Here is a 19,731-nt window from a genome sequence, read left to right as displayed (position 1 = left end):
TAATATATGGGGAACAGCCTTAGTGATTCTCCTTTCCAAATAAATGTAATCAGACCACTACAGTAACTACTACATGTCTCTAGTGCTTTGCTCAGAGACGGGGTACTGCTGCCCCCTAGTGCTGAAACAGCGCTAACGTTTCACTGCCGGGGCACAGTAAAGAAGCCGATTAAGAACAGTCTGAAACGCTGATTGAATTCTAACAACCACGGCAACACAATGAAACAGAAGGTGAGTCTGTAATAATTTAAACAATTTGAATTTATTCAGTGTTTACTTCCTTAATCCATTTTTCTTTTGCAAACATTGTCAGCAGACGAAGTTTACACGTTAATCTTCTGTTCTTTTCATAAGAAGCGCTGCTCATTAACTTACAATCAAGCAAGGTTGGGGAAAAAAATCAAAAGTATTGTGTGCGAGAAAACAAGTTTTCACTATCTGCCAGTCGGTGCCGTTATCAGTCAAGCCACACGCCCCCGAAAACAGGGAATTAAACACCCAAATGCACACACATACACTCACTCACGCACACACACACACACACACACACACACACACACACACACACACAGACATCAGACTATTTGAAATCCAAAACAGCGATGCACAAACAGAAGTGTGGAAACTAGTGATTAGCTGTGCAGCAGAGGTATAATTGGAGCCTCTAATTACAGTATTGCCTCATTGTTCCTCTCTACCTCTAATTTACCACATTTACATCCCAGAAAAACAATCACTTTGGTTGGGATCATAATGGCTGAATGACTAGCATTAGCTGTGGTTAAACACAGATTTAGTTATAGATGCAATAAAAGCTCTTTTGTATTCACATAATGTTCATATCTCTGAAACAAAAGAGGAACATTAAGGACACGAAATGACAGAATAAAAGCTTCTACATGAAAGACGACACTGTGTGAAGCTATGTATACATTAGCCTTATAAATGTATGCAGTATAGCCTGGCTACAAGTGCAAGCATCAAAGATATAATTACATATCAGGTGCTGGATAGTCCAGACACTACTTAAGCAGTAACTCTTGCAAAACTGCATGTAACAAAAATGTAAGAAACATAATTACATTGCATATTTGTTGCTATAGAAACATTTTCTTGTAGAAGAAAATTAAATACAAACCAAAATCGCTGAGATGTCTAACTTTTCGCTCTAGCTTTGTAAATACTTCACAAATTAACCAAATACATTCCAGATTACCAACTTCAGATCAGCCATTATTTAAATTGGAAACTCGCGGCTGGATGGTCACCCGTCTGACCGGAGTCTGATCTGCGTTGCGATTGGCTACCAGCTCTTGCAGCTGTAGGGCCCCTCCACCAATGAAACAGAAAGCGGGGCACACGGGGCCAGAGCAATCCACGTGGCCTTCCCAAAGAGGCCGCAAGGAATGGGCATCGTAGAACGTGACGCGCCCTTTCTCAAAGTCAAGGCACACACCGAGCCGGGGCGGCAGCGGGTAAGTGAGGCCAGCGGGCGATGAATGGCCGTTGCTGTTGGTGATGGGGTCCCGCTGTTGATGGTGGTAGCTGTGCTGCGGCAGGTAGATTTTACCCATCCCCATAGTCAGAAAGCAGAAGGGCGGCGCAGAATCCAGGGCATCCTCTGCCCCGCTGTCATGGCCGCTGTCTGGGTCATAGCTGCAGAGAGAGAGAGAGAGCTCTTAAGTTCTTTTCTTACCACTGTCTTTCTTTCTTTAAACTAGTTTTCGTGGCGTCTCAGTCACAGCACGTGTTACAAATGTTTGCAGGTCAAGTATTTAGACCCTCCTACTTTTTGCATACCTAAGATTTTGTTTATATTAAGTAGATACAATTAAACCTAATCTGTAATCCTATTTGAAGAGTGGATCCTAAACACACATAAATAAGCATTAATATTGTAGTAAATCATAATGTGCATGATCATCACTGCTGGAAGTAATATCTATTAGGCTGGATCTGGAGCTGTCTGTGACTTTCATATTTTCTTTGCTCACCGGGGACTGGCCATGTCTTGTGGAAGGTGAAACCACTCCTGCAGTTTGGACTCCAGGCCCACTCCCACCTGTTCCAAAAAGAAAAAAGAAACAACCGTTGTGTAATTGATAAAGAACTCGTTTTTATAGCAAACCTTATTTAAGTTATCCATTTTTTTCTTTTTCTTTTTTCCTTTTGAAGGCCAAAGCCTCACACTAAGCTTCTTGATATAAAAACGTGCACTGACTAAATGTGCTACCATGTGCTTAAACAATAGGAGTAACCATTGAAGCTCTTTTCTGAACTGAGCAGCTACCCTTGATAAAAACCTGGAAACTATTCTAATGCTCATCAGACAATATCTTTATTAATATATATACTGAGGTATCAAAACCCATCATTAAAAATACAGGGGAAGCTGTTGTATGTCACCCTTATGGGGGGAAATACTCAAGTTTTTGATATTGGCTGGGGCCTTTCTGCTACTCCGACGTCTTCCCAAGTAAGTTAAGTTAATTGGCAATTCTAATTTGTCCATAGGTGTGAATGGTTGTCTGCCTCTCTGTGTGTGTCAACCTGTCTAGCCTCTCCATCTATAACAGCTGGAATAGGCATTAAGAAAATAAATGAAGTAGTTAAAACTCTGGAGTTTATATGACCTTTAAATAGAGCCATGGAGAAAAGGAGAATTACAATTATTAGGTATATTAGTTTCAGTATATTAATTAAAATGGTTTTGGTTATTTCACAAGCTGGGACCATTTCCTCATTTAGATTTGACAGCGTTTCTAGTAGATAACAGCAGATGGCGTAAGTATGAATTGAGGCTGCACTTTGGGGAAAGCCTCAGAGGGGATTGGCGGCGGCTCCTAGACAAGGCAGATCCCCATCGACTAATGAGAGGTGAATAAATTGGAAACGGAGCAAGAGTGAGGCACGAAAATGAGAACAAACTGCTTGTAGTCTGGGGGGTGGGTTTATGTGTTCTCTGGATTCCTGTCACCATTATAAGAGGTTTAGGGCTCATTTGAAGAAGGAAGGCGGCAGACAGTGTGTTTAAATGCAGACACATTTACACACACTTTTTCATTTCATTCAAACATTTCATTATGGTTGAATGTAATGACAGAAGATTGAACTTACTGATGAAATCACACTTTAACTTCATTAACACATCATTCCCATTGAACCTTCCTCACACCGGCTCTGAGGACATTTTAAATTTAGATTTTAGGATTTTTTTAATACCCTTAAAGCCGTTCATGGCTTACACAACTTCATGGCTTGCAAGTTCTCTAAGTTACATCTTGGACCTCTCGGTATCATACAGGCCAGTTTGTACTTTGAGATCATTTGGACAAAGAGGCCTTTTGTCTGTTCTAGGGCTCTTCTTTAAACTAAAATAGAAACTGTTAAGAGGTAGTTTGCAGTCAGGACCCCAGGGCTCTGAAATTTGCCCAAAGAAATCTATTTGGCCGAGTCAAGTCTTGATTTAAAAACTCAAAAGTTTTATTTTCCTTGAGTTTCACAGACCACATTGTTTTTATTAGTCTTTCTTAATCTGATGACCTGGGGCCTTAAGCAGTATTTTATTTAATTTTATTTATTTTTATTTATTTTATTTAAATAGTGCCAAATCATAAGGCCTCAAGGCACTTTATATTATAAGTATAGGTCCTGCAATAATATGGAGAAAGCAGAAAGCCCCAACAATCAGATTAAACCCTATGAGCAAGCACTTTGTCAACAGTGAGGAGGAAAAAAAATCCCTTTTAACAGGAAGAAATCTGGCAGAACCAGACTCAGGGAGTGGGGGCGGTTGGGGGTGAGGGGAGGAAGACGGGACAGAGACAAGATGTGGAAAAAAAAGCCAAAGAATAATAATAACCAATGATTGTTGAAATGTATACACATGAATTCACTTGCCTTCACAAGGTAAGACCCAGGCTCCACTGAGCATGCCCAGTAGTGCCGTCCTTGTGTAATGGCTACATCCCCTACAAGTAGGTCAGAAGTCAGGTGACAGGAAGTTAGGGCGTGGTCGGCAGCCTGCAGCAGAGAGAGACCAGGGACGCTGCGGGCACAACGCTGCTCTTTGCTGACCACCAGGCGGTCGGCATGGAGACCCCAGCGAGAGTCCAGGTAGAAGTTAAGCACTGGGAGGAGAGAGTGTGACAGAGGACACAGCAGAGGGAGGGGAGAGAAGAAGAGAATGGAGGCAAGAAAGAGGGAGAAATGAGAAAACAAAGGGACAGGTGCATACAGAGACGACACATGGGGGTTTTTAGAAGTGACAGGAGGTGACAGACAGATTTACAATCAGAAAACAGCAAAGAGAGAAACAGTGAGGAGAATAAGAAGCAGCTGAGAGGAGAGCCTAGAGGGAGAGGACCACAGAGCAGGCATGCACCTCCTTCCACCAGCACTGGAAGAGAAAAGGACACTGGTCCACACAACGCACTGATGACTCAGGAAGTAAAATACAGAAGCTTTGGCAGCGTTAGGCGCAGTATTTCCACAGGAAGTACAGTGGGAAGATACGCAATAGCAGGAAGGAAACAACAGCCAACAAGGACACAAGGAATTCAGCAATCACTCAAATCGATAGTTAAAAAGCCCTAGATCTGAATCAGATCCATGTTGTTAAGCCTCAGGTCTTAACAAACCGCAAACCTCATCAGCACTCAGACAGATCTCGTTACAGGAGGTAAAGTGGGAGGCGGAGGGATGAGTGGGTGTCTAAGCAGGGGTGGAAGAACAGAGGATGTGTGGGATGACCGTAAAGAGAAACAGGGAAGGGACCAAATAATTTAGTGGTATGGGGTACAGAGAGTTGGTGAGAGGATACGTATGAGTGCACTTCTTACGTTCTGTAGGAGGCAAGTAGTTTGGCAGCTTGGAAGTAGCACAGTTGAGGATGACAAGTAGAAAGCTGTGAAATGGAAACAATACATGAGAGAAAGATGAGGAAATAAAGAGTAAGAAAGTGAAGATGGTTCAAAAGTGAAGAGAGAGAGAGAGAAGTGGAAATACGTGAGAAAGGAAAAAAGGAAAATTGGAATGACAGAAAAGAAAAGAGAATGGATTTTTAAGCATTTCACCACAGTAAGCATTCCAATGCTTTCATTTTAAATGAAAAAACAAAAAATGGGTGCGATGTGGTGAACGTGTCAAGTGTGTATGATGCATTTTACACTCAACAGAGGGATAAACCATCCCAATTTATATCTCCTTTTCTGAGTAATTATATTTGATACTGTCTAAACAGCTTGAGGTCTTTAGGTACAGCAAACATATTTGTAAGAGTAACAGAGATGCCTGTTTTTTTTAAAACAAAAAAACACCTTAGGCACAAAATGCCTGCAACAAAAGACTTTGTGAGCCAAGAACTGTTTACTGGGTGTGCTCTGGGTATGTTTTCTTACAGTTTTACCTCCAGCATGCACAGTTACTGTGAGCTAAGTTAATGTTGGTGCCAGTTTCTGTGTTTCTGTTACAAGCAATGTGCCTGCATGGCGAGAGAAACAGGCAAAATAAATCAGAAAATAAAGTCCAAATAATAAAGCTTTCACCAAGGAAAGTGGGGTTTGTGTTTACACCATTTTTCTTGTTTATTCATTTATTTGTTGCATTTGCTTTTGTTTCAGGTATCAATATTTCCATACTTTTTGGGATTATGGTTCGTACAGCGCACATTGTTAATCCTGCAAGATGTGAATGATACTAAAACACATGCAGTTCATTAAGGTGTGCTAAGAGTCTCCTGACGATTCTTCCATGTTGGGAGCTGCGACTAAAATCAGGTTGGACTGCTCCTTTAAACCAGCTCTGCATAAGAGCCTAACCCAAAGGTGTTCAAGGGAATCCTATCACAGGTCAGGTAAATTAAACTACTCGTGGAATGTACATAACAAGCAACTGTTTTTCACATTATGGCTTTTCAAGTGACTTAAAATGTGACTCTTGTCTAACAAATTTACAGATTATGTACAGTGCTGTGAATGTACTGTTGAAGTATTTTCCACCTTCCTGATTTCTTAGTTTTATGCATATTTATCACAATTAAATGTTTTAGATCATCAATTAAATTCTAATATTAGAAAAATATCATCAGAGTAAATACAAAATGCTGTTTTTAAATAGTGATTTCATTAATTAAAGTGGAAAAAGCTACCTGGACCTGTGTGAAAAAGTAATTATCTCCCTTGTTAAATCCTTAATTAACTCTGATTAACAACATTTTTTGGACAGATGAATTTAATTTCACATGCCACACCCAGGCCCGATTACTGCTAGACCTGTTGAATCAAGAACGACTTAAAAAGAAGCTGTCTGATAGTGAAGTAGGCTAAAAGATCTGAAAAAGCAACACATTATGCCACAATCTAAAGAAAAAGATGAGAAACAAAATCAGGACCTTTCTCTCGGTTTTGAAAGGGTTACCAAGGCCATTTCTAAGACTTTGGGCCATCAACAAACCACAGAGTCCTCCTCCAGTCTTTAACCTGGTGGCCAGCCAAAAAAAAAAAAAAAATGCCAGAAAACCTACTGATGATCCCAAAGACTTTTGAGAAAATATTCAGTGGACTGGCGAGACTAAAGTTGAACTTTTTGGAAGGTTTTGAAGGTTTGCTGCTCATAAAATCCAAGGTTAAAAGTAACATAAAAGCGCTCTGTGCAACAGTCAAACATGGTTGTGGTAGTGCGACACTCAAAACCCTCCAGTTTGGCAGAATTAAAACAAAAGTCCTCCAGAGTCGGACTGACTGGGAGAACCACTCACTGGCAGGTATTGCAAAAGCTGGATTGCTTGGTGTCATAGTCATGATTTATAATTGGGGTAAATGTTGAGTCGGCAGATAAGATCTTTTTTATCTTATAAATAAAACATTGAATCCCAAAAATATATATGGTATAAAACTGGTTGTAGTTCAGTTTCAAGGTGTGGTTGCTTTCCCACGATAATCCGTGACATGCATGTAAGCAACCTCACCTCAAACTAGTTTGACATGTTTCGTTTTTCCTCAAACAGCCATGTTGTTTGGGTGTGTTTACACTGTGACAAAGTCTTCTTGTTCAGTTGTTAATAAGGACAACTAAGAAGCTCGGTGTGTACCCTCACCTGGTGCAGGCGGGGTGTGCAGGTACACCTCCTCGCTGTACTCTCCGTAGCCCGCCTTGTTGCAGCCTCTCACCCGCAGCACGTACACGCTGTCCATTTCCAACCTGTCAATCACAGCGCTGCTTCCACTCACTTCGTCCAATCGCTGCCAGCCCCAGCGTGCAGCAGCCAGTCCTCCTCTGATCCCACCTCTGGACGCTCCTCCTGGTACTACGCCACGACGGCGATACTCTACAGAAAAGTGCCAGGATGGTGCAGACTCCGGGGGCAGTCGCCAGCACAAGAACAGCTGGTCGTAGGCCAGACTACGCTGGGTATCGATCACTGGAGCCAAGGGCACTATGGCAATAACATAATGATTAGATCAAATTTTTAAGTTATGTTACATATGTAATAATAATAATAATTATATAACCCGCTCATATGTAGTTGGTATGAAATTATTTAGACAGTGAATGTTTAATTAGAAAGTCAATAGAAAACCCGCTCTTACTCTATTTCATTCGTATCTTTTTTACCATTCAACTAGAACCCTCCTCACCCTGGATGAAGTTCAACTCTGTCAGGAGTTTAAGTTCTTTGGAGACGTCCAGCTGGAAGTGTCTGAATGATGGATCGGCCGCTAGTGTGAAATGTTGCAGATTCTCAATTGCTTTACTCAGCCTAGTGCAGTGAAAACAGAGAGAGCGGCGTCAGAGGAATCAACAAAGGCTTTCAGGAGGGACAGTGAGGAAGACTCACAGTTTTAAAGGACGTATGAAAAAGAAAATAAATTAATAAATAAAAGATAAGACTGTTTTTAATCTATAATTCTATTATAATAAAAAAAAAAACATAAACAGCACATTAGTGACATCCCTTCAGTTTTTATTTCCAGATACTGTGCTGCATGTGGGGCTTTCCTTATTCCCTTTCACATATTTACATTTGAACCTAGCCAGGGTGTTCCCTGCCCGCTCTCTGATGGATATTTACTTTTACAATAACAGATGCAACAATAAACTGAACTTTCAAATTATGAGTTAAGGGTCTGCACAAATAATCCCAGTAAATTTAATAAATTAGGCAGCCAGTCATAAGAATGTAGGCCCAAAGGTGCAAGGGAGCTAAAACAGCTTGTTACAGAAAGAAAATAACAAAGGGGCTTAGTATTATATAAATAAGACTCATGCAAAGCAACTCCAAGAATAAAAATATGGTACTGGAAACTTTGACAATACACACATTTTGTGCTATTCTTTGGATTTACTGACAACACTGCTTATGCTGTTTCTTTATTTGGCAAGATGATCAGCTGAAAAACAAGTCCATTATAAAACATGAATCCTATATTGGAACCAATGAAGTTATGATTCCTATACATTCTAAGGCTGCTTCCTCTACCCTGAAGCCAAACAAAGCAGAGAAGAATGCACGAAGAGAAGTCTCTGAAGATTTCCCCTCAAAAAAAAAAAAAGAAAGCGCTAATCTAAGATCTGTTCTATCAAATCAGAGAGTGATTACTCAACGTAAACAAAAAGGGAAACCTGTTATGAGTCTGGCGAGAAGCCTGCACAAAACAGGGCTGATCTGTTTCTTTTAGCAGTTCCTGCGTGAACGCCATGAGCCCAGCGTGCTCCAACAAACCACGTCTCTCCGCCACTTGAGCAGCCAGTGCCTCGCCTCGTTTCTGCCGTGCCCCCTCCAGAGCCTGGGTGAGTGAAGCGTGACGCTCGGCGAGAGCGGCCGTCAAATCCCTGATGCTCTGAGCCAGCTGCTCTCTGGCCGACACGCTGTTTACCTGGTGAGGAAAAAGCACAAAGACAAGTTTGGAGAACTAACATCAGGCTTCTGCTGGTACATTCTTAAAAAGGGCCCAAAAAACATAATAAAACACTTTGAGAAAAGACACATTTTTGGAGTTACATAGGTTTGTAATTATATGATTAGGGATGCCAGCAATAGTAGGTAACAGGTTTACTGTAAAAGAGTCAAACAGGTTGGATCATGCATGAAACATGCAGTAGTTGTACATAGTATCCAATCCTAAACAGCCACGCTGAACAAATACTTGCAGTAGCTGCTGACTGATTTTAATCCCATGTTCAGGGAGACTTTGTGGGCCAGAAGTATTAATCACCTCAGTCTGTGTGATGGAACTCTCCAGCTGGGTAATCTGAGCCAGAACTGTGTCCTGGTTGGACAGAATGTAGTTCATCTCCTTTGTAATCTTCTCCTGTCAAATTAACACCAAATACGCGACACAGAAACAACAAATGCACACGGATTATCAGTTTCACACAGCCACACATCTGCATTATCTTGCACACTATGCTTGTCTAACAGTTAAAGCTGCATTACTGTAGCTTTTTAAACAGCACAGCATCATTTTTATCTTTACCTTCATTGCATTCGGTGGTTGCATTTCAAATGTTAGAGAAGTGCAAAACTATTTTAGAAATCTAGACTAAGTCTAAGTGGCGGAACAATTCCTCCTTGATAGCTCAGAATATTATCTCTGCAGTCTTGCGTGAAAGACTTGGAGCAGAGTCGTTACTCCTCCAAATAAAAAGGAGCTAGTTGAGGTTGTTTATCTGACCTTGTCAGATGGCACCTGGGTGAGGTGTTCCAGACAAGTGAAAGAAGATGGAAGGATAGATAGGGACGGGAATCAAGAACCGGTTCTCTAGTCCAATTCCTTGGAATTGTTAGTCTGCCTGCCGATCGATCCTGCTTATCGGTTGCATTTGCATTGTGCTACAATCAGCTGATTTCAGTTTGTTTGTCAGAGGAAGCAGAGAAGCAGTCATTGACTACTATAATATATTATTTTAAACTGTGAAATGTGTGAAATGGAGGGTGTCACACTATTCACATATACGCTGGCTCCACTACTACATGTTTGCTTTGTGTGTATTCCTGCCTCTAGTAAACCTTTCACTGTGCGGGACAGAGATAGATGTCAGATTGTGAGTCAAACCTTCAGCGCTTGGTACGCCTGGGCCACTGGGAGGATTTTATGTCCGGTGTGAATGCGGCGCAGTTTGCAGAGGGGGCAGAGCAGCCGCTGACATGACCGACAATAGAACTGCAGCTTCTCCTGGTCGTGTTCTGGACAAGTCAGCACCTGAGCGAGACAGGCAAAACAGATGAGAACAATTTAATCTGAGGTACGTTTTTACTGAGTGGAAGAAAACAGAGGAATGTAGCACACAAGTGTGAGGATGCCTGGGTAATTTATTGCTTTGCCTTTTACTAAGCAGCCAAGAGCCAGCGGAGAGCTCTGAAAAACAAAAGTAAAGTAAATGTAAAGGGGTCTCTGTATTTTCTTCTTGTGTTGTTACAATCTAAGTGGGTCAGAAATCCATATTTTGCACATGGAAAGAAACCATAACTGTTCCATCCATGCAGTCTTACAGTAATGTACAATTACTATCCTTTATCCAACTTGAACTGTGCTTCGCATGGCAATCACACTTTCTATATAATGCAGTGCAATATAACTACACTCAGTTTACCACTTATTTAACAACATATACAATCAATACTTATAAACCCTCAGCAACCCATGTCTTGTTAAAAAGTGCAACAAAAGACTTCATGTCTGCTATCACTTAGACTTTATTTTATCACAAGCCAATGTGGATGAACAGTATGTGTGTGTCAGTGTTTCACTACCTTTGGTCTGAAGTTGAGTGTAGGCTGGATGTGCTCATGCTGCGCCCGTGGCGTTCCCCATGGGTGATAGAGTTTGAAACACTCATTGCAGAAATTAGACCTGCAGTCAGCACAGCCCTTGGTGGCTTCCAGAGTTTGAGGCGGCTTACAGAATTGGCACATCACAGCCACACTGCCCAGACTCACCGTGTGTCTGTACCTGAGAAAGGTAAGGTAAGACAGACTGATTTAGCCTCAAGTTATTGAGCTTGTTCCACCTTTTTTTTTTTATGATGTGGGACCTGGCAACCAAGCAAATAAAGGATTATGGTAATGAGTTGAATATTTGGACATGAAATAAATTCTCATTAAAGGAACACAAATGTTTATAAAAAAAAAAAGAGTGATTCGAGCCCATGGGTAAGCTTGAGACAAATGGTAATGAGCAGGTGATGAATGGAAAGCTGTGGAAACGTGCAGTCAGCCAGGGTAGCTACAGCATGTTGCAGTGCATGCTCAGTGCTGGTTCAGCTGCTGAATACTGACAATAAGTTTTGGACCTGTTCCCATACCTTCTGCTTTTCAGGTCCAAGTCCTCTCCTTATTTACATTTGTCCATAAACATCATAAGCACTGATGGACATCATCACTCTGTAGGGTTATCTAACTTTTTTGTCATTAATCTCATAGAATCTTTCTGCTCAAGTAAAACACGGAAAGCACTTTTTACTACAAGTCTCATTCGCCCAGTCACATACACGGTCATTTTTCTAATATTCATTCATCTGAAGGAGCTGGAGATCGATCCATTGACTTTGAGATGGCCTGCTCGACCACCTGAGCCACAGCTCCCAATCTTCTGTTTGCAGATTGAGTCTATACTTACCTCTCCACTATACGCTCCAAGGTGAGGTTGCGCAGACAGTCAGTAAGGCCTTTCTCTCCCAGCTCAACATCTCTGCCGCAGGGGATACAGGGGAACATCATCACCAAGGGTGGACCTTCCTTACGGCGTCTACCTGGGTACGTCCCATAACCGGGAGACCTTGGCATGGATGGTGAAGGGGGGTGTGGACCTTAAACACAAAAGTAAAACCAGTTATAAACAAAGAAAAAAGTAAAAACTTAAGGAAAATCATGGTTTCCAGTTCTTTTTCAATGGCATGAAAATGCAATCCCATTACACCAAAAAAGAAAGAATGCCTCACTGACAAAAGCAAAAACACCCTCCCTCTTCTCTTTGTAAGATTTAGTTTAGGTTATAAATGGAGAGAGCTACTACAAACCTGAACGCAGCACGCGGTCGATGGGCCGTTGTTCATTTTTAGGTGTGGGCCTGCGTGCCTGACGAGGTGAACGGGTGTTGGGTGTGGAGGCTGGTGAGTTGGGTTCTGGTGGAAGCTCTGGAGGCGGGTATCCATTTGCTACCAAGACCTCGGAGGCACACAAGAGACAGACGCTGTGCAGGCATGGCAGGACCACAGGCTGTTTGACTATTTCCTTACACACGGGGCAATGCAACTCATGCTCCAGGCTCTTCATGTTAGACTGTTGGAAGCAAACAAGCAAAGGATGACTATCTGCACATGGTGCTGTAGAGAAAAACAGGCCGAGTATCCAGACATCCCGAAGATGAATGTGTTTAGGAATGCAGCACACAGACGACCGACTGTGCACAAAAATTTTTTAACTTGAATAAATGGAACTAAAATTTGCAGGCAGTAGAAAAAGCTCTCAAACATGAATGGCAATGGAATTGATTAAAATCTAAAACGATCCAATTATAGCATAAAGATGCAAAATTAAGAGTATGACTCAGCCAAATGTCGTTTTACACTTAAGAGTTTTGATTCTTACTTCTATAGACTTATTTTTACTCAGTACCAGAACAGCATTCACGTTTTAGACCAGTCCGACTTGCAGATGTATAACTGAGGGGAAACAGCTTCACAGCAGATACCCTGAGAAATACTTAGCAATGTGAAAAAGATGTCGCACACAGGCAACACAGGGTGCCAATCTTGTTAAATATGGATTAAGATGAGGCATTAATTATTCAACCTTCCATCTCTTAAATCACAGCTATGTATGTGACCATGAGCCATTTTCTTTATGACTCAGAAATTCTTTCTACGCAATTTTGTAAAAATATGTAATAATGTGTAATATATTAGCACGCAAAATCAGGTTTGATAATGCATTTGTCTTTTTCTATACATTACTGCCAATGCAGCACCTTCGCTTTGTGAAACTACAGCAAGCAGACCTGGATGGCGAATCAAAACTCGCACCTCTGGAGCACTTAACGCGTGCTCTGCTCAAGGACATTGATCTGACAGAAAAGGACACTGACTGTTGCATAAACCTGTGACTTTACCACTGCAGTCACTCTGATCTGATAAAGGATTAATTCCACTCTCATTACATCCTGGTCTGTGTGAAAAATACACAGATTTTAAGTCCAGTGACGTTAAGAATAAGAATATTTAATTTGTTGTCCCTTTACAGGCTTTGTGGATGCCCTTGACACAGAACCTTCTACCAAACTGGTTGCAGGGCATCACAGACATTATGAGTTAACTTCAAAACCAGGACAAGGCAAACAGACTGACAGTGCTGCATAGGGGATTTGGGGATTGTGTCACTGTGATATGATATGATGCCACCATCAGGGCTAGTTAAAACACAAAGATCATGCATAGGGATGTAGAACAATTGGAATATTATGAAAGGAATATAAAAAGGAGAGTTCTACATTCATACAATAAAGCCGGATGTGAAAATCAGTGCAAATACTGGCTGATAGCGCACCATCTACCCAATGTGCAGAGAGCACCACCTTAGTCAAATTAGAATTACACGGAGAGAATTGGCGGATAGCGACGACCTGCATTGAAGCATGAAACTGGATTAATGCTAATAACCTCCTTCCTCCCTCAGTCCACCTCAGTCATTTTCTCCAATGTCAACTCTGGCCTGTCTTTTTCTCATCCTCTAGCAGCTTAGCCTATCGCATTTTCAAGCACCTCCGATTCCTGCAGGCTGAGCGCACAGCTACAAACTGTGGCTCTCTACCTCCATCTCACATGCACAGTCCGCACTGCTGCTGCTGCTGCTGCTGAGGCCGGCGCGGAAAAACAAGCAGCGCATCCTTACCTTCACCTGGAATCTAGGCGCCATGACAGCATTTCCAGGATCAGAGCAGTGTCTGTGTAGTGCAAAGAGGGGAGGGGTTTGAGCGATTACAACGACCTCCTGGCGCAGGTACGATGGGCTCTGGAGGAAACGGGCTATGGCGACGGAAAAGATAACGCACGTGACTGCCTTTGACTGCTGAACGCGCTCTGTGTGCACCTCTAAGACCAGTCCACCACGCTCTGTTGGAGCCGTGTCTAAAAATTACCTCTAGGTTTTAACCCTGCAATGCTTGATGCTCCCAGATGCACCGATACACGTTTTTATATTTGTCTCAGCAGCAGCCCCGAGTCCTGTATCTCGTCTCCATGGAAACGAGCATCCGGATTGCCAAAAAAAGAAACGTGTCTGCACCCATGCTATTATTTTTTTAATGACGTTATTATAATTGCCACATTTGAATGGAGGTTAAGCTCAAGTCTGATATGTAGGCTACCGACTATAGCTCATTAATGTCGTTAAAGCAAAAATCGAAGAAGATCAATATTTAATTGGCTAAAGATGATAAGAAAAATATGTTTTATTTTTATTTTATTTCAGTGGACTTTAATTGAGGATCAGAAACAGATAGTACAACGATTGGGCCCATGTGATAGAGACACTCCGGCAGGTGCCATCCACGCCGATAATTCGGTTTTCCCCTTTAAAACACGATAGCTACTCTTTATTTAAAATAAATAAATAAATAAATAAATACAAATTCATACTCCACGTTATATTCAGCGTATATCAACTAACAGCACAATGTCACAGATATACACTTACGGTGGCGCGAACCAAGGCTTCCATCGCTGATGTGGCTGTTTTTAAATCCATCTCTGCCATTTTAAGAGCATAGCTTCCCCCTGTTTTCATCATCTGGAAATAGATCGTGGTGTGTCCAGGCCGATGGCCATGTAACACATATTAAGAACGCGAAATATGCCGAAAATATGTCTCGAATATACAAGCGTTTTGGATATTAATATTATTTTTTTTTATTAGATATTTAATTTGGACATTTTTACGCGCGTTAATTAACGACTGATAAGAAGCACCGTGTGACGCTTTTAGGCATTTAAACAAAACGCTTTCTGAAAACAAAAATCTGAATTTGTTCTTAATTTACGAGTACATCCACGCCGAATAGCTACTACTAAAAGATGCCTGTGGCTTTATTCCTCACGCAGGCATCCCTCCCCCTACGTTTCCCATCCTGCACCGGATGCCCTCAGCTGATGCGGAACACAGGGAAAATCGCTGTAAATCCAGGAACCCATTCCTTAATAACTCAAGAACGTAGAGGGGAAAAAACAGTGTTTGTCGGTTTAAAACTGATTTCCGGGATTTAAAATGTTGTAAAGGAGTCGTTGGCCTAGACTCTGTCGAAGACATCTCTCGTGGATGATGTCAGTTTAAGCCAGAAAAAAACAATCATGTCATAAGATAGAAGCTGCAACCAGCTTTTGGCAAAGGGAGTTTTATATATCTTTTATTGATCAGGCCAAAAACTTTCACTGACTTATAAAAATGTATTTTTCAGGAGTGATCAGGCCAAGAGGATAGCAGAAATTGCAACAAATTTAACAGTTCTACAATGATAATATAAATCAAGATATATGATGACGGCAATGCAGACATAAGAGTAGGTAAAACAACACAAAGTCATAAATATACTTGGGAAAGCAGCTACTTTTTGTGTTTTATATACAAACTCTTTCATAACTCCTGTTGACTAAAGGCTATTTACTAAGCAAAGATATTGTACATACAAATAAATAAATAAAGAGAAACATCAGAAATGACTTTTTTCATGTTTTAGGATCCTCAGAAAATTCAACAACTAAACTTTACAGAATGCAAAACATGGATGTAGGAGCTACTATCTGAAGTAGCATATTGTAGCCTGCAGATTCCAAGCTTGGTGAAGTCACTCACTCGGATCTTGGCAGCTGTTCTGGAGTCTTTAGACACATCTCTCACTTGTTGTTTTTTTTCCAAGAGTCTTTGAAATCTTTCTCTTCCTACCTCTGCTAGGCTTGTTCTGTACCGAGTGTCTCTCTTTGAATTTCTTGATGATACTTGTCACTCCAGTGAGTGATAACTTTGCATACCCATCATCTCCTTTCTTGGAATCAAAAATTATTTTTCTCGAGTCTAAACTGATTTATTTTGTTGTCGTCATGATGCTTTCTTAGGTGTGAGCTCAAACCTTTGCTGAAGATTTTATATTCTGTGTAGCTTAAAAGACAAACCAACAGAGGTCGGTTAAAAAAGTCAGTTTTTCAGTAGTGACACTGGTCGTTTTGTTTATTTTCTTTCTTATTCTGTTTTGTGTGCAAGTAGAAAATTTTTAAGAAAAATAGCATGTTTAGAAATGTATATCAAAAATCCTTTCCTCTGTTCAAAAGCACTTGGTAAACACTTGAGAAAAAAAATCCTTTAAATCATTTACGGGGACTGATCATTTTATGTTTATTGTCTGCCATGGAGGTATTCAACTCCTTTGCTCAAGCAAAACTACACATGTATGAAATAAAACTGATTGTAGTTTCCATCATTATATTTTGACATCATATTCAGTATTATTAGCAGAACTTAAATTCATAATTTAAAGGAAACTGATGTCAGTTGTAGTCAACTGAGCTGTGCAGCCATGATACTGCTTTAATTTACAGTACAGAAATAATGAACTTCTACTAAGAAACTTACATGTGAAGTCAGGGTGTGTAGTCAGTACTGTCAGTGGCGTGAGTGAGTGCACGAATGAAGAAGTGCAGTATGCAGTGTTTGCAGAGCACTGGCACACTGGGCCCAGGTGTTGCCAGTGTGGCTGATTGGGATCAAAAGAAATGAAGGCAGGTTGGAGTATGCTGTCACAGCACACACTGTATTCAGCCTAATTCCACAATTTTGCTTTGCAAGTACAATGGCAATAAAAGCCTTTTCTATTCTATTGTATTCTTTTCAAAAGAATCAATTTTCTGGTTGAAAATAAATAAACGGATAAACAGAGGTCTTCTGCAGTGCATGCTGGTTTTGGTGCTCAAAGGATTTTAATTTACTAGAAAACTTATTTGGATTTAAAATGCAATGAGCAACAACTGATTTGTTCTTCAAAAAGACCGCCGTAGCTATTCACATGTCTCAGTGTTTCTTCCACAGGTGGAAAGTTTCCTGACAGCTGTGTTCAATAAGACCTAACCAGCTCTCTGTTGGGTGTGTACACTACTCCCTCATATTAAAATTCCTGTTTAAACAATGAACATGAGATATACATCCCTCACCTGCGTTTGACTTGGTCAATCTGTTTTTATTACAAAACAGCCGCTTTACTTCAAGCTGTATCTAGCAATCAGAAAGTGTTTCTTTTCGTCTTTCGTCAGATCTTTTATTGAACTGTGCAAGTGTGCTGATCAACACCAGGCCAGGGGAAGAATTATAACTGCAATAAAGAAAGACCATTATTACCCACACCTGGTCAAAAAGGAAAGTCAACCATACCACAATAAGTAGGCACACTATAAGTAAACCAGTTCTAAAAGTGAAGCTACCAGTCCTGCAACAGAAATCAAGTATAAGAAAGCTATACCTATTTTAGTGATTGCAGTAGAAGGTGACCTATTGAATTTGCCTGTGTGCGAGGGCCTCCAGGATGGAAGCAGTTAAAATAAAAAAAAAAAAGCAAACAAACTTGCTAAACAGGAATCTTGAAAACAGCCAATGTGAGTGTCACAAATACCCTGTTGAACCCTATGGAGGTGGTTTTCTCTTCACTCCGTTGACTCCGTTGAATCCAGGTAGGAGCAGACTTTTCTGTGACTTTTATTGTTTAGAGAGAAACTAGACAAATTTTGTCTTGTGGTTGAAGATTCATCTGTAATTATGTTAAACTGGCTGGGTTTTGGTTCTACTCTAACTGCATGTATTTTGTTTCAGTGAAGCTGCTCTTCCTTTTGAAAGGTATGTAAAACTTTTAGTTAAGAATCACATTTTTAAAAAGTAAAGACTTATTGTAAGTGCAGTCCATCTACATTTCTGTCCCTCTGCCGATGCATGCCAAATAATATTTCATGATCCATTTTATTTCTTGTCCAGATTCTTGTACAGCGCTGCAAAAATGTCAGACCCAACAAGACTGGAAATGGCATTGGCTGCAATGTTCAGTGTCTACATGTCCTACCAAGGAGATGACAAAAAACTGACCAAAGAACAATTTCTAAAACTAGTGAAGGATGAACTACCCGTACTTGGTGAGGTAAGGGAAAACACTGTAGTAAATCACTGCAAATGATCACAGTAACCTTAAATGTGTGTCTCGATGTCACTAAAGTGCAATGTAAATGTTTAAGGCACAGCTTAGCATTAAAATCAACTAGCCTCACAAATCTGTTGAGTTTGCAAATTTCTCATAACAGCCTGACTAAAAGCATGAACCAAGAGATACATTTTTTTTTTTTAAATTAATTAATTAAAAGAACAAAGTATTATTAAACTCGGCCCTTTTCTTGTGTTTTGTTTTAATGAAATGAACATAAACGACTGGCTCAAAACTTAAACACCTGTAATGTTAAGTAGAGAAATGGTAAATGCTTTACATTCACAGGCTCTTATTTTCAAAGTTATTAAATGTTTGTTTCACCTTTGCAGGGAAAAAATGAAGATGAGCTCTTCAAGTGTGTCGACCACAATGATGATAAACGTGTGGACTTTGAAGAGTTCGCCTCACTGGTTGCTGGTTGCGCCTGTGCAAGCCATGACGCCCTCCAAAAGGTCGTGAAAGAACTGGATTCAAAAGGCTTCCCAAAGTAAAGCACTGCTGATGTGGAAAGAAACCCAATATAGGCCTTACCTGGATTCACATCAAAACAAAGTCTGTCAAAGACTGCGTTTGTTTTTTCTTTAACTTGATTTGTCTTAGGGATGGATAGAAATGTTTGCTAGTTGCCTATTCACACCTCTGAACTAGTTGTTCCATGTTAGGATATACCCATATTGCCCCCTATTCTCACATGGGCTTAAGAATATAACACTGATGTTTGTGTCCACTGTACCTCCTTCAGGTAATGCTGCCATCTACTGTTAGAAAACTATGCCTATTGGCGGTAGTGTTCAAGTTACTAATTATTACTTTAAAGTAATCCTGTCACTTTACTGATTACTTTTGAAAATAAGTAATTAATCTTTCAAAACATGATACACAACCTGAAAAGGTAATAAAGCAATAGATCTTTTAGTCCAATTCTACTTTTTCTGCATAGTCCATCATATAAAATGTAATCAAATGAATTTTAATCATAACTTCATGCACATTGCATCAAGCAAAAATTAAATTATATGCAACAGTCTTTGACCTTAAGAAATCTGTTTAACATTTAAACCTATTTTCTGCATATTCCAGCATATAAAATAAAATGTTTTGTGTTTACACCCACTCTTTCAAATAGATGCAAGTGTAAAACAGCAGAAAATAAATAAACGCGTTACTTGTAACATGTTACTGTAACGCGTTACTGCCCATCTCTGATTATAGGTAATCCTTTCAGGACTATAGGAATGTGAAATATGTAAACCACTGAAACTGCTGGATGATAAAATCCACCCAGATTGTTTTTAAAGCCATAAAGTTTACTACCTTTTTTTTTTTTTTTTTAACTAAGAAGTAGATAAGCCTCTGAATTCCTGACTTGACCTGTTTCTGAATGGTTTCCTTCTATCCAAAAATACTATTTGACACGACATTCAACAAAATACAAGCTTTCTTGTAATTTACATAGTCTTTAGTTCTCTAGGCTTCTGGAAGGACATTCAAAGCTATTCTTTGA

General features: G+C 40.3%; 1 protein-coding gene and 1 long non-coding RNA gene across 9 annotated transcripts; one reads left to right on the top strand and one right to left on the bottom strand.

Moving 5' to 3' along the window:
- Positions 1-243: 243 nt before the first annotated feature.
- Positions 244-16,699, bottom strand: trim46b (tripartite motif containing 46b). Of its 5 annotated transcripts, none has more exons than XM_005457226.4 (12): positions 16,619-16,699; positions 12,019-12,280; positions 11,619-11,808; positions 10,754-10,952; positions 10,056-10,202; positions 9,216-9,311; positions 8,623-8,876; positions 7,638-7,759; positions 7,097-7,435; positions 3,901-4,130; positions 1,995-2,062; positions 244-1,656 (listed from the first exon to the last, which is right to left on the bottom strand). In XM_005457226.4, exons 2-12 carry the CDS (start codon positions 12,272-12,274, stop codon positions 1,227-1,229), a joined length of 2,331 nt encoding a protein of 776 aa, XP_005457283.1. In that variant the 5' UTR covers positions 12,275-12,280; positions 16,619-16,699; the 3' UTR covers positions 244-1,226. The 5 variants fall into 5 exon arrangements, 4 of the variants coding, with proteins under 4 accessions (XP_005457283.1, XP_005457281.1, XP_005457282.1 ...); XM_005457224.4 differs by lacking the exon at positions 16,619-16,699 and adding an exon at positions 14,693-16,571; XM_005457225.3 differs by lacking the exon at positions 16,619-16,699 and adding an exon at positions 13,889-14,608.
- On the top strand, positions 10,152-18,790 carry LOC100697361 (uncharacterized). Of its 4 annotated transcripts, none has more exons than XR_002057979.2 (6): positions 10,152-10,245; positions 17,072-17,125; positions 17,293-17,706; positions 17,846-17,869; positions 18,005-18,164; positions 18,557-18,790. It is a non-coding gene; the product is annotated as an uncharacterized LOC100697361 (long non-coding RNA). The 4 variants fall into 4 exon arrangements; XR_002057978.2 differs by having other exon boundaries at positions 10,153-10,245; positions 17,058-17,125; XR_003216090.1 differs by lacking the exon at positions 10,152-10,245 and adding an exon at positions 16,715-16,768.
- The last annotated feature ends 941 nt before the right edge of the window (positions 18,791-19,731 follow it).

The sequence above is a fragment of the Oreochromis niloticus genome, linkage group LG22 (genome assembly GCF_001858045.2).
Source record: "Oreochromis niloticus isolate F11D_XX linkage group LG22, O_niloticus_UMD_NMBU, whole genome shotgun sequence".
NCBI lineage: Eukaryota > Metazoa > Chordata > Actinopteri > Cichliformes > Cichlidae > Oreochromis > Oreochromis niloticus.
Note: the sequence above shows the minus strand (reverse complement) of the source record. Positions and strands in the feature narration are given on the sequence as shown.

Bases quoted from the DNA above. Each gene is read 5' to 3' on its own strand.
- trim46b (XM_005457224.4), bottom strand. From the start codon at position 14,785: ATGATGAAAACAGGGGGAAGCTATGCTCTTAAAATGGCAGAGATGGAT. The intron at 11,809-12,018 runs GTTTGTAGTAGC...TTTGTGTTTAAG, and splicing joins CGACCGCGTGCTGCGTTCAG to GTCCACACCCCCCTTCACCA. The intron at 2,063-3,900 runs GCAAGTGAATTC...TTTTTGGAACAG, and splicing joins CTGGGTCTTACCTTGTGAAG to GTGGGAGTGGGCCTGGAGTC.